The 14,905-nt window shown below is 40.1% G+C and overlaps 1 protein-coding gene across 1 annotated transcript in view; it reads right to left on the bottom strand.

Annotated features, from left to right (window-relative positions):
• LOC138192965 (vitamin D3 receptor A) overlaps positions 1-14,905 on the bottom strand; it is a 72,020-nt gene that overhangs the window by 17,987 nt on the left and 39,128 nt on the right. Inside the window, exons 3-4 of the mRNA XM_069140698.1 lie at positions 7,110-7,257; positions 6,056-6,186 (exon numbers count right to left, since the gene is read on the bottom strand). Coding sequence (XP_068996799.1) covers positions 6,056-6,186; positions 7,110-7,255 — 277 coding nt within the window. The 5' untranslated portion in view covers positions 7,256-7,257. The remainder of the gene's footprint in view (positions 1-6,055; positions 6,187-7,109; positions 7,258-14,905) is intronic.

Here is a 14,905-nt window from a genome sequence, read left to right as displayed (position 1 = left end):
AAGTAATTGCACATGGCTTTTTGTCTTTATATTGTACAAAAGTATAAAAAAGTACAAAAAAGTAGAATTACCGAAGTAGAATTTTCCACTTAGTATTTCTGTTATCCCGATGTGAAGTCTGTGGGTCACTGTAGTCACTGCAGGAGCAATGCCCTGACCTCTGATTGCCTTGGCCCATATTATCTCTTTGCCACACTAGACGATTACCCATGGAGTGTTCAACTGTGCAGACAGACAGACGGCATGATTACCAGGCAACTGCCAAGGAGAGTCAGGCTGTAATGGCCCAGGCCCAGAGTGATGAGGTCACAACACGCGCAAATACAGTGACGAGTCTGGCAATCTGGCAGCTACAGACGGACTGTCTCACTATTCAAACATTACAGACAGTCAATTTAGCTTTCAGCGAATGATGCCATTTGTTTAGGTTCACAGGGAGGGCATGGGATTTTTTTTTTAAAGGCTCCTTACAATATTTACTTTTTCCGACTGCAAATAAAATGTAAATTAGAAGAATTAGCATTTACATGGTTGAACTGGAACAGAGATTTCTGCATGTTGGCATGTGGAAACCTGAAACAACGGTAAGTACAAATTTGGATCAAAGTGATAGCTCCAGATATATATATATATATACACTTTCATTAACTACTAATCGAAGAGACCAATGAGATGACATGGATGACTGTAAATGAAATAGTACTCAGATCATGCACTTCATACCAACTACTCATTTTCCTGGAAGCTGTAAACAACTATATGTGAAGTGGGTTGGCAGTGATCGCACCATGGACATAACCGCATAATGTGGTGATGCAGACAACAAAAACAACAACAACTACTACTGGCTTAAAAAGGCAATTGAATGAATTTGACTGCTTAGCTAAGCAGGCTTAACATGGCTTTCATCTCTTTTTAAACCACTGCCATTAATTAGGCTTTGGCTGTGCTCCAGTACCTATCCAGACCCGAGCCAGGAACAGACTGTCTAGAACCACTCCTTGTGGTGAGAACATCCAAGCATGAAGGACATAACTTGATCATGAATAGGCCCAGTTTGGTCAAAGTTTGGCACAAGTTGTCGTCATAGCAGCTATTCTAAGGCCGGGACGTGATTGAAAGAGTCAGTTCCCGGCCAAGTTTGAGCACTGGTGCCATAATTAAGGTAAGAGTTCACAAAAAACAAGAGCCCATCAAAGGAACATCTTGACCACCCTGCAGTGCTTGGCAGCCATGCAGCAGTTTACCAAAAGTAAGTTTGCTGTTTGGAAAGCAACTGATTAGATGTAGTGCCCGGCGTGGCAGAGGGGAGCAAAGAAAGAGAGACAGAAATAAAGGCAAACAGTGAGGGTGAGAATTAGTAAAAAAAACAGGTTTTGGTAAACACCAGTAACGCCAGAGACACTGGCAAAGAGGGAAAGGCAAAGAGTGTGTGGTGGACGCCAGCAGCTCACAGCGGGCTTACTCATTAACCAGTGGAACAACCAGTTAAACACAAAAGAGTCTGCTAACACTCAGATTTGGTGTGATATCTGTCAAGCTGGATTTAGTTTGTGTAGCCAAGATTTTCGCATCAGTGCACCGGGTTTGTGATGTCCCCGAGGTAAATTAAGGTCAGCCAGGCGTCAGGGCACCTACACATGCTGAGTGTGACGTAAAACGGCTTATCAATAGACCACAATGGAAGCATGCATGGGGGGCAGGAAGGTGTATCTTTACTCAGCAAATCTGAAAGCAAGTATTGTGTATTTATGTGGGCTTTAATCCAACCACTTATTTGCCTGTGTTTCGTATCAATGAACACATCAGGATCTTTTTCTATTTGCAATACATGTGTTGGTTGAGCTACTGCTACAACAAATGTGGTATATTGCAACGGTGCAATGGATACAAAATAATACTAAATAAATGCTAAATAATCAGACACCTCCATGTGACATGTTTTTGGTCTATGTAACCATAAACTGAGCTTCTGGCAGTTATGGTAATATAGGTGTAAAGGTTGGCGAATGGACAGAATACAAAAGGCTGAGTGAGAGGAGGAGGAATTTGAAATAGGGAGCCAGTTGGAGGGCAGCGGAGAAGCTTGGCTATGAAACGACACGGAGGGCGGGAGTTCAATCATCTAGAGGCTAAAACGCTTCAGAATCGCTCCTGTGATTCTAATCCTGTTACAAATAAACACCCGTTCAAGCATACAAATGTACACAAACATTGAAAGCATGAATACACACTCACACACAAGCGGGGAGGTCTTTTTTTTTTCTGGCATCTTTCTAGCCTCTGTCAAATAAGGACGGTGTAGGGGTGTTTACTACGAACTCAGCTGGCACAGCTCACGGAGGGCACACAAACAAACAAACAAACACACACACACACACACACACCGACACAGTTCCAATCTGAATGGTGGTGAGGCTTAGACAAAGTTGCCAATAAAAAGAGAGGACCGCATAAAGGAACACTAGCACACACCCACAAAAACAAACAGTTACTGAATTGTTCAAAAACATATCTTTGATCAAAACGGAAGAGTTACAGTGGAAAAAAAACAACACAATACATCCTGAAACCTAATCCTAATGGCATTGATTTTTTTTTTTGTATACATCTAAGTACCAATAGAAAATCAAAATGGTGAAAATGGCTTTTGAAAAACGACAGAAATAAACAATCTTACTGTGTTTTAAACAGTGAGTTTCAAAAGGTTAAGGTTGCCCAGTGGCAACCACAAGTAAACACAAACCTGGAAAATCATGACCATACATATGTTTATTCTCCTTTATTAGCTCCACATGCTGGAGTTTGTGGCACAATGTGTGCATACTGTACAGTACCATTGTGTTGAGACTCAACTCAGACTGACTAACAAAGACTCAAAGGTAATCAATGCAAGGCTTTCAACTTTCAACCAATCAGTGCTCAGTGCCACACTTTCATATTGGCCTCAGCATGGATTTTAAACTTCAGGCCACTCTGACTGTTGTTACAGTATAGCCACATCATCAAACATAGAACAAAACAAGGACGCACACAGAAAAAAAAAAAAAGAACACTGGCATGCTCAAAACCAGGGGAAATGGCTCATCGACTGTTACTGGCTGTACACTGCTTTATTTACTAAGATAAACATAGGCCAGGTCGTGAGCAGATGAGCAAGGTCACGTGAACACAAAGCGAGTGGAGGGGTACTTTATTTAGTTTTTATGACGAGAGGCGTGCATCACAGTCAATACACTCTGAACCAGTTATTCAAGCTTAAACTTGCTCCTTTCTTTTTTCCAGTTCATAAAAAATGTTCTATTTTATAACTGCATAAAGGCTTAACATTCTCAATTTGTTTTCCAACTTCATTCTGTACATTTAACATGAAGGATAGAGAGGGTACAGTCATACTAAGTGCATGGATGTGCCAAAATCTCCACAGTCATAATATGTTTGTTTTTTACATAAATAGATAAATAATGTCAGACTCCTTCAACTAAAGGAGTGCACAATGCCCAGATAAAAACAATTAGTTACATGCGCAGAAGAGCCCAGAAGTATGAGCGGTTATTTGGAATCTACACGGTGGTTGTTGCGCAATATTTAATACATGAAACGTGTAGATCTGCAGTGAGTAATTACTGTTTGACAGTCTACTTTACTCCAATTGCAGAGTGCAGATCAACACATACCAGCTGCCTTTGGGCAACTGTGACGGGAGTCAGGGAGTCAAGCAATGTCTCCAACATCATCCTGCTACATTTCTTTTCAGCATCACCCAGGAATGATGCAATTACAGTTGGCGCTGATGCAACAGTTTTCAAACAGGTTTGTCATTAGTGAAATGGTCAGGTTTTTCAACAGGTTTTTGTGTGAAAAAATGACTTCACTTACACCCAGCAGAGACGAGCAGAGCAGCTGTAATGTATATACGATACAAGCTGTGACAAACAAAGAGACCATTTTATCCTGATAAGAGTTGCTCTCTTCTCCTCTCGCTCCTCAACGAAGCACAGACACTCCACTGTCATATGGCTATTTGTGGTCAACATGGTCGTTATCATCAGTCTGAACTCTCTCACACACACACACACACACACACACACACACACACACACACACACACACACACACACTGTTTGTGAATGAAATGTGGGCTTGACCATTGGTTGTCTCTGAAGAAAGCGAATCATTGTTGAAGAGGATTTTAACCCCCGGCTTCCTTCCTTCCTTTCTCATGCTCCCCCTGTCATCCACTACTTGTTATGGTAATGCTGATGCACTGCTGATGGCACCTCCCACTGGTGGGTTAGTTTGCCATAATTCATATGGATACTGACTTGCAAAAGCAGAGTGAGTGGTGCTTTTCTATTTAAATAAATGGGATGCAGGAGCAGTGTTGTAGGAACCACTGGATAATGTGATCATTTGTAAACATGTAGAATACAGATACCCCGCAATGCTACTCGTCATGAATCAATTGTGACATTTTGTGTTAACAACGGGTGAGGCCATTTCTCATTCTTCCTTCACAGCACCTTCGTCTTATATTACAACCAGGCCTTGTACAGTTTGCATAACCAACATGGCTGCCACACTGCCTTTCAAACATATGAGACAAGGCCGTGTCAGTACCAGTAAGAGCAATTACTACACTTTGATTAACATCAATTAAACTGCACTGATGATAGAACCGCTGTCTGTTAAAATAAGAGCAGGATTAAAAACATTAACAAATATTTGCAGCTACTATTTGACCCAGGCCTGAAGCATCATACGGTACATATTCTTATGCATATGCTCTACTGCCTGTGTCCCTGCTGCAAATCAGCTCAATTTACACTAAACCACTGATTGTACTGGCTGCTGTTCCTTTCGCATGTCTTTAAACATTGGATTAAAAAACAGTTTACTGCTAGCACCAGCCAACGTCTTCAGCTACAGCACCTAAATAACAGTTACGAGGTTTCATTTTGAGCTGGTTTTTGTGGCTTGATATTGAATATGGCATTGATTTAAATTCTGGATTACGGTGGATGTTTTTTTGTTTTTTTACCGATACAATTTGAAGCTAAATTGCCGGAGAAAAAAAAAGAGGAATAAGGAAAAGATCATTTTTTGATCGGGCCTGTGAGCTTCCCTCTTCTGACTGGCTTATTAACACATCATTGGCACTGTCAACAATACTGCGTGGTCAAGTTACATCTCACCTCTAATCTTTTTGATGAAGCCTAATTCTGCAATTCTACTGGTGTCAATGTAGACAAAAGCCACCACAAACACAAAAAACACAGTATTCTGCTTTAGAATAAAGTTAGCCACCCCTACATGCAATCCAAACACATAAAACTTAGACCTCGCTTAGATTCACAAACCCTAAGCCCAGAGAATCTTCCTCTGAGACGATGAGTAGACGGCCTTCCTCTGACAGGAATCAGGACTTTTGCTGATTGGAGTGTTGTGTTCTTCATTTAGCGAGTTCTGTATCTCTGATGAAGCCGTTTTTCGGTCTCTGAGTGAACAAAGCTTGATGTATTGATCTTCTGATGGTGAGCTAACTTTTGGTCTGCCTGGTCGTGCTTTGGGTACAACTGATCCAGTTTCCACAAAGAGTTTTACAGCTCCATGCACTGCCCTCTTAGAAACCTTCAGTCTAGCCATGATTTGATGCTGAAAACAACTCAGAACAACAATCTGACTTCTGACACTTTCACAGTTTACCACTATCACAGTGTAACTTAGTAAGCAATGTTTTGCTGGAAACTTGAGGTAAGGAAAGGTCGGGGAAATCTGACCTTTCGTACGAAGGAGTTAACATGGGAAACAATTTGTCTCATTGACCTTTTCGAGAATTTTCTCAAATTATGTGATGTGACAACGATCAGACGGGGTCCTCGCTTGACTAACTGTCAAAATGTAACTGCGTTGCAACATGTCCAGTTATCTCGTCAGTCTGGCTTTCATGTTTGTCAGAACCCGCAGCTACAAACTCATTACAACAGAAGATCAAAACTGTGAAGAGAGCTCCAACAAATCAGCAGCAGTGGCAGAATGTCTTGAAGTGACTTACATTCTTTCATCATGCCGATGTCAATGCAGCGTTTGAGACGACAGGCCTGGCAGTGACGTCGGTTGTCTTTCGTGATGGTGCAGCTTCCGTTGAATGGACAGGTGAAGGAGGCTTTACGTTTCATGCTGCGCCTGCAGGAGTGCAAAATAAATCATTTACTAATTTAGAAGCATTTATTTTCTATTGTGGTTGAAATATAGGGGATATGATTAAGTAACAAAAATAGTTTGGTAATTATGCCACTTAATATGAATGTTTTCCTCCATCTTAGATATAAATCAGGGCTAAAGATGAACTGCACAAATTTAATTTAACAATATCTTATTTTGAATCATAAATGAAGAAAAAAAGTGTGTGTTTCAGTGAGAGAGAGATGAGAGAGATGAGAAATGGGGAAGAAAAATAAAATTACAGACACCACTAAATAATGTACATTGTTCCGAAAGCATTGCATGGATGTTCATGTAGCCAGACAGAAAAAGACATCAACACGAACAACAGTATCCTGGCATTAGGCAGTCATATCATCCTCTTTGAATGTGCAGGCAATGGCAACATTATGCATTATTGATTTAATTTTACATACAACTAAAAAAGACCTCCAAAAAAGTATGTGCAGTGTGTCTGACAGATTGGCTTCAAAGTAAAAATAATCCTAATTTCTGAAACCTCACATGGGCGAAAAATGTAACTTAATTTTCATGAATTCATTGTTTGTGTGTGAACCTGACTAAGACAGAAATCTTAACATTTTCACACGTTTACACCGTTTACTTTTTCTGTGTTTTGTCTTTCTGGATCTGTAACAGTTATGTCTGGAATAAGTCTTGAAATTATAAATGTGCAGATTCAGTTCAAATTCTACTCCCTCCGCCCAAAAAAGAGGAAATCTTGTTAAAGGCATAAGATGCCCAACATTAAGCCAACAGAATGGAAACTGAGAGCACCTCCTCAACATGTTAAAAGGCTGCTTACATTCAACAGAAACAATAACATACAAACAGAAACGTAACACAGACGATATGAAGGCACAAGAACTCGGGACGCCGCTGACCTGAAGAACCCCTTGCAGCCCTCACAGGTCATAGCATTGAAGTGGAAGCCGGTGGCCTTGTCGCCGCACACGCCGCAGATCCGCGGGGCGTTGCGGTCGAACTCATCCGGTCCAACCACTGACGTCGTCACCGTCATGGGCTCCATCACTGAGTGGGAAAAGGAAAAGAGAGACGGGATTAAAACCCGTTCGACACTCCAGGCCTGCTCCTCGTTTTCAAACGTATAAACCCGAAAGGATGTGAAAGGGAGAAACGTAAACTGCGAGCGTGCGTCCATGAATTTCACCAACCTCGAGTAAAGCTTAAAAATCTGTTGGTTTCCTCTGCCTGTGTGGTATGTGGGAGTCTTTGAGTGTGCGTTTGATGGTGATGTGTGTATTTTCCTCCTCTTATACAAACAGGTGTTAGACTATTAGCATATTAAGCAAAAGGCACTGACAGCCACACTCTGCATCCTGCAGCTATTGGCTGAATGAGTCAGCAGACACAGGCAGGCAGGCAGACAGACACACACACACACACACACACACACACACACACACACACACACACACACACACAGTCCACATATACGCAAAATCTTAGGAATTGTCAAATAACAGTGTTAACGGGAAAAATAATTAATGACAGAAAAGGGGCCATTTGCCAAAGACTGAAATGACTGACGCATTCAATACTGCCAAGATTAAATATTCTTGACGGTTTTCAATTTTTTCCACACATACACCATCTGGCCATCCCCCATGAGATAAACAGCAGTAGAGTAACACACACCGACTGGCAACTGTGATCAAACTAATGCATATCAATCGGTTTCCAAACGCCTCTGTCTGTAGTCTGAAGAGCTGAGGATGCTTTGAGGGAACCAAAAAGGAGAATACGGTAAGAAAATAACTTGAGAGACACACAAAGAGAAATTAAATTATTTAGGTTGTCTGAAGTAATTTGGTGTAATGATGCATGTTTTGTTTTGTTTGTTTGATTATTTTTTTATTATTCAGACTGAAAACACCAGCGGAAGTTGTGAAACTGGGGAAACAAATCAGCCTTGATACTAAATTACAAGAAGTGTTTCACCATGCAGATTTGATGAACACCCTGACGCTTCTGCAAAACAGTTAAAAAACACAATGGTGCGTTTTACTACCTGAACAAACTTGACTGTGAATAGTGTGCATCCGTAAACAAACTCTGACCCATCCGTACGCATGTTTTGGAGACGGGGAAAAGGTGAATCGAAGCCAGATTGTAGAAATTAAAACGTTAAAGGCATCTTGATACGTAACAAAGCCTCCCACACATTTAATTTCACTTCAGATCACATCTTATTCGGGCGTGGGTCCACTTTATTATTAACGTTCTAACCAGCAGGGTCATTTTTGCTCGCGACCTATAATTATTTCATAAGCAACTTTCAATTGTAAATGATAGAAGCAAACCTATATCTCACATTTAATTCCGCTCATTATATCACCACCACATTAACGTTGCAAACTGTTCATCATCATCATCCTTTGTAAAAAAAAAAAAAAAAAAAAAAAAAAACATTAACATCAGGTTAAAGAACTGCAGAACAGACTGTCATTTTTTTGTGCATGTTTTCTCATTGTGCAGTTTAATGTTGGTGTGAGTAGAAGCTCTCAGGTGCCCAGAGCGTGTCGTCATGGAGACATCGCGGTGGAACTTCTTTCACTGTAGCAGCAACGTGTTGCCGCTCACAGTGTTTTCTTTTGCTTTTGACTCCACTGCTGTGACCACCGAACAAACATGCGCTTCATATCCTCCACCTCGTCTACAAGCAGCTCAATTTCTGTCGGAAAAATTTCATTTCCAGGTTTTCTTCTCCGTTGTTTACAGCATTAATCTACTACCTGTGTGTCTTCATCATGCAGAAAAGTGCCGGACAATACTCCTTAAGTTCTCAGGACTTCTTTATGCTCGCTGTCCCAAATGCCAGAACGGAAATGGGAAAAAGGGCTTTTGTGTACTCTGCACCCTCATCGTGGAATATGTTGCAGAATGATTTAAAACTCAAAGAACTGATACCACTTACTGCTTTTAAATCTAAAATGAAAGAAATAGAGGCAGGTTCCCAAAAATGTCAATGTTTTTAAATTGACCAGGTTACGTAACGGACTCTTAACCTTTAGTTTCTTTTAACTTGTCTCATTCCGTGTTCTTCTGTCTGTAACTATGCGTTTCTTATGTTGGTGCCTGTCTTGGCCAGGTCTCCCTTGAAAAAGAGATTTTTAATCTCAATGGGACTCTCCTGGTTAAATAAAGGTTCAGAAAGAAAAAAAAAGAACCACTGATCCACATGGCTAGCTTTATATGCATCAATCTGTAAAATATGCTTTGCATCGACCACTTATGGTTGAATGTGGGCGTGTTGAAGGTGGGATGGGAGGCTGATCCACGTGCGCACATTTCCACGTGGATTGTGATTTATAAAGGAGGTTTTATAAATCAGAATATGTTTACACGTACTGTTAAGCAGCTGTTACTGACTAGATTTTGGGCCGTTTCTTCAGGTGGAAAATTAAAGGAAATTGCTTTTGACTTGGGGGTTACACTTTTATGACCAAGTCAACACCAGTGAACAAAAACAGTGAAGAATATTTAATAATATAAATTGCCTTTCATGTCAAGCCAATACTAAAATGAGAAACATACTGAATGGAGTTTGTTTTAATTGAAAGAAGATTAAAGGGAAGGGGGAGTGAAATAGGGAAAGTAAAAACCGAGACATGTAGAAAAAAAAAAAAGAAAAAAAAAGAAAAGGAAAACAAAAAAATGTAGCAAAAAGAAAATGTCCAATGCGACAAATACATCGTCAGTGGGTTTGTGGTACTGGTAAGCTTCAATAAAGAAATCCAAACCCAATGACAAATAACACCACAAAGAGAGAGGTGATCCGAGGGCAATAGAACTAAATGAGGACAAAGAGAGGAGGGGGGTGCATGCAATGAACTAAGGCACAGCAAGAGTCACGTGGCTGCAGAATTTAGCCTGTGGGGAGTTGACGTGCCTCGAAGTAGAACTCGGATTATGTTAAACGAGGACAAGGAGATGGAAGGAACTGGTGCTGAAAAGTGATAGATAGGAAGAGAGAAGTAAGGAACGAGGGGGTGCGGGAGAGCACAAGTGAAAGATGGAGACAAACATAGTTAGACTCCATTAGGCCTCATTGCATCCTGGCTAGTTGGAAGTTTCAACACTATTTCACAGGAAAATACAAACTTAAACGCATGCGAGCCACACTTCAATGCTGCTGGACTACCACTGCAATGAGTGTTGACCGTCTGGGCCGGGCTTGCGTGTACCTATGTATGCATATCAGGCATTTCAGGTGGCAGTGTTGGGATGGGTGAGGAGTGAGTTGACAGCACAGATGTGCCCACAAAACAAGACTTGCACCATTAGTCATCATGTTACGAAAACAGCTTTGTTTACTGATGTATCAGCAAGTGAATAATTAAATAATTGGGAGGGCGAAATGGGTAGACGGTGTCAAACATCTCAACGGCTCTGCCAAAACAACCTGCCGTTTCATTAGTAGTGCTGATTAACAACAGTGCCATCAGGCTCCAGGTCTGTAATTATCACCTCTAATGTTAATTCTCTTTTAATCACTTCTCTGTCATTTTGTTTTTCTCTCTCACTTGTTTCACATTTGTAACACCGCTTAATAATAAGCATTTTTACTTGTTTATAGTCAGCATGATTAATTGGTAGAGAAAAGAGGAAAGACATTTTAGCTGCCAGGTAATTGCATGTCTCCAAATTCTCTCGATTTCAACAACATCTGTTTGGTGTTTTTCATACAGTACAAACACTTTTCTACAATCATCATTATCTTTTCTTTAAAACACAACAATTAGGTATAAAGAATATCATAGAAAACACAGAGACGGAGAGAGTGAAGTGTTTCAGACCAATTGAAAATGTACAGGTGGTGGTGGGGGGCACAGCATGTGCATTGAGAGCCTCATGCATTTAGAGGGGGCAAGTGTAACCCAGGTTATTCTACATAGCTGCAATTTACAGATGTCCCTTAACCCTCGTGTTGTCCTTGGGTCAAAATGACCCACAGCTGTGTTCAACCAAGTTCTATTTTTAGTTCTGTATTTTTATATTTTTTGGGATCATTGGTCATCATTCTTTAAAGAAACCCTCACAGCCTCCTTGTCACCAATGATCCCAAAAAAATATGAAAATAAAATAGAACTTGGTTGAACACAGCTGCGGGTCATTTTGACCCAAGGACAACACGAGGGTTAAATGCCTCACATGCAGGCTATATGCAGTCTCTAGCGAGGTGGCAAAGTCTCTCGTCCCCACTCAGTTACTGCAGCACACGCAACTCAGACAGACCAAGCATTAGTTTGTTTGAAAAGAGTGAAACAAAATGTTCTAATCTAGATTTACCAAAGTTGAAACCAAGTGATTTTATCTGTCTGGGAGAGCTGCCCAAGTCCAACCTACGTATGGGAAACAGTAGAGTGTGTGGTTATCAGAGAAAATAAGGCAGTGTTCTGATTAATAAATGATGTAAGAAATACTTTATTCGTTTTTTTAGGCAATTTAATAGATCAGTTAAAACTAATTCAGTCTCACTACATCTAAACTGCTGCTTCTTTGAATTACTTTAAGTCATTTTCATGTTTATTTAGATGCTCACTAGATACAAATAATGTGATATCCATGCCAACTAAACAAATATAATTGGATTGGAAGAGGCGAGGCAAGTAATGCTATTGGACAAAACAGGATTCAGTTGTGGATAATGGATTTTTCATGGATTCATTTTCATGAAAGACTTGCATAAAAGTCAGTGTTTTTGCATGCGTGTGTGTGTGAGAGAGAGCGATTGTGTTGACAACAGAGAGCAGATTCATTAAACACATTACACAGCTAAGGTCACATTATCTCTGTATGAGAAAGACGAGATAAACTGTCGGCACAAACACAAATTCATGGACAGCTGACTATGGTGGTAGAATTACTTGAATGGTGCCATGGGTTTTTAACATTTAAATCATCTTGAATATCTATTTCCATTTTCTAGCTAAGAGGAAATAAAAGTCATATTTTTAGAGAATATTTAATATAATATATTATATATATATATATATATATATTATTTTTTTTTTATTTTTTTTTTAGGACTTGCACAGTCTTACCAACTGATATTGAACAGAAAAATATTGTGGGTCAACTACATCCGCAGTAGTTAATTGATTAATCAACTACTCAACAGAAGATTAATCAGTAACTACTTGGTCATTCTTATCTTATCTTTTCAATTATAAAAATATGCTCCTTTTGTTGTAGTAATATTAAAGTCATTTTCATATTGTGGGCTATTGTTCAGACTTAACAACATTATGAAATCACCTTAAGTCTAGGAAAAAGCTGTTCGTCAGTTTTAACTGTTGTTATGATGTTTTATACTCCAAAAGATGACTCAAGAAAATGTTTGGCAGATTTTAAGTTTATGAAAATAATCATTAGCTGCTGCTGGAACTGTGTTTTGTTAAACAAACCCACCCCCGTTTAGCTCATATTCCCTGTTACAGCACTGACTCCTGTCACTCACTACCTACAGTCCTTGCTGGTGCTGACACAAGAACAAAATCCAATGCTACATCAAGCTTGTCGCAAACAAAAAAAGCAACACTGACTTGAGCAAACTTTCAGTTTTTCCAACTTTGACTAAATGTAATCTACAAGATTTCCATTTCAAAGAAACATCTTGAGGGTGTACACAAGCAGACTGTATTTTTTTAACCAAAACAGAAAACTCAGAATCGTAGCTGTCGAATCAAATAAAAATAAAAAACGCAGCATCAAACAGTCATCATATTTAACAGGACACCAGTCACAGAGCATTAGTGTTCTTCTTTGTAAACCCATGCACAGCACTAGTATTCATTAAAGTTATGCAGCACAAGGACTCAAGTTACATTTTAGGTGTCATGGCAACAGCAGTCTTGGCATCCTTGCAGTTATCCCATCCCAAAAATCTCTGCTCTCACTCCTCATTCTTTCTTCCCTTCATGTCTCAGGCTGGATTACAGCAGAGCACCTCTGCAGAGGAAAATAACATCAGCATAAACAGACAAAGCGGTGAACAGTGCGGCTGAATGCAAACCGAGTCATGTTCAAATTCATACAGGCCCTCGTAGGATATAAAAACGTGGTCCCATGAGACCGGCTCTAAGGACCCCATCACCATGCGGTGTGCAGCGACATTTTGCAGTCTTTACTGAATCACTGAGGAGAATACGTTGTTTTCCTGTTTCCACATGACTGACATTTAATTCAGAAAATGTATCAAAATACAGCCAAGCCAGTTTAAGAGCGGCAACACTGCAGTAAACCTGTAAACATTACGGAAGAGATGCGTGTTGTCCACAGCAGAAACATGTTTTTAGTCACGTTGGATTGTTTTGGGAGCTTTTCCAATGCATGGTGTATGTCTGATAAATTATTTCTAATAATTTCTGCCCATAAAATAGAGCAAACTTGGTGTCGATAACATTGGTCAACAAATGAATGATGAGATATACTTATAAAATAAATTTCTTTAAACTGTCCGATGCAGGTAACGATGATCGGGAGGCTCTTTAAGAGGCTTTTCAACTGACATTAGTTAAGACAGGAAAAACTACACATCCTAAACATTAGTATATAATATTGTTTATACTTAACAATATGGAAATGCAAAAAATGTCCTTGAGTATTAATGCAAAATAATTGCCATATCAATGACCAATAAACACACCCGCTTGCATTGGAAAGTACTCCACCAACAAAAACAAAGCCCTTCCAGGACAGTTTACTGTCGTATCTCCTTCAAAGCTGCATGTAATTATCTTGTGACTGTGTCTGCGTTTCTTTTCTCTTTCTCTGCAGCCCCTTCGGAGTTCAGTCACACTACTCTGCTGCGTTTGTCTTCATGCTTTCCTCCTGTTGTAAATCTGATGTTCCAGTTAGAAAAACCTATACAGACCACGAGCCTCTAAAACAGCAAGACCACATGTCTGGGGAGGGCAAAAGAGAAATATGTCACAGGTTGAACAACTAGTATGTACTGTGTCCCACACAGTAGACAGTCAGTGAGTGAGTGAGTGAGTGAGTGAGTGAGTGAGTGTGTGTGTGTGTGTGTGTGTGTGTGTGTGTGTGTGTGTGTGTGTGTGTGTGTGTGTGTGTGTGTGTGTGTGTGTGTGTGTGTGTGTGTAAGGGTTGAACAGGTTGAACAACTAGTATGTACTGTGTCCCACACAGTAGACAGTGAGTGAGTGAGTGAGTGAGTGAGTGAGTGTGTGAGTGTGTGAGTGTGTGAGTGTGTGTGTGTAAGGGCTTTCAGGTAAATGGAGAATCGAGTGGGCTTGTCAATGCATTGATTAAGCTGTGCCAGTACTATCGAATACCATCATGATGATAGAGCATTTTGTCACTACAATACTGAGACCGGGTCTGATTATGAATGAAGATCTGGTGGCCTTTGCTTGTATGTGCTGTTTTCACAATCCCAGTTCAGAAACCACAGCCTGACAAACTGATGATTGTGGGTTTCGTTGGGAAGAAAAGCATTCAAAAGCTCAATAACTGCTCTAACAGAAGACATACTGCAAAAATGAACCATGAAGTAGGAAGGGAGTTTGTGTACAGTGTCCCATAGCCTCACTTAAAGACTTTTCTACTGTTGATTGTTAGCTTTGGACTGGATTTCAGTATTGTGAAAACAATGTGGGAGACCAGTAGGGAAAATAACTATTTAAAATTTTTC

The sequence above is a fragment of the Embiotoca jacksoni genome, unplaced genomic scaffold (genome assembly GCF_022577435.1).
Source record: "Embiotoca jacksoni isolate LCO1_2020_lvr unplaced genomic scaffold, fEmbJac1.0.p SCAF_9, whole genome shotgun sequence".
Lineage (NCBI taxonomy): Eukaryota > Metazoa > Chordata > Actinopteri > Embiotocidae > Embiotoca > Embiotoca jacksoni.
This window is presented reverse-complemented; position numbering and strand designations above follow the sequence as displayed.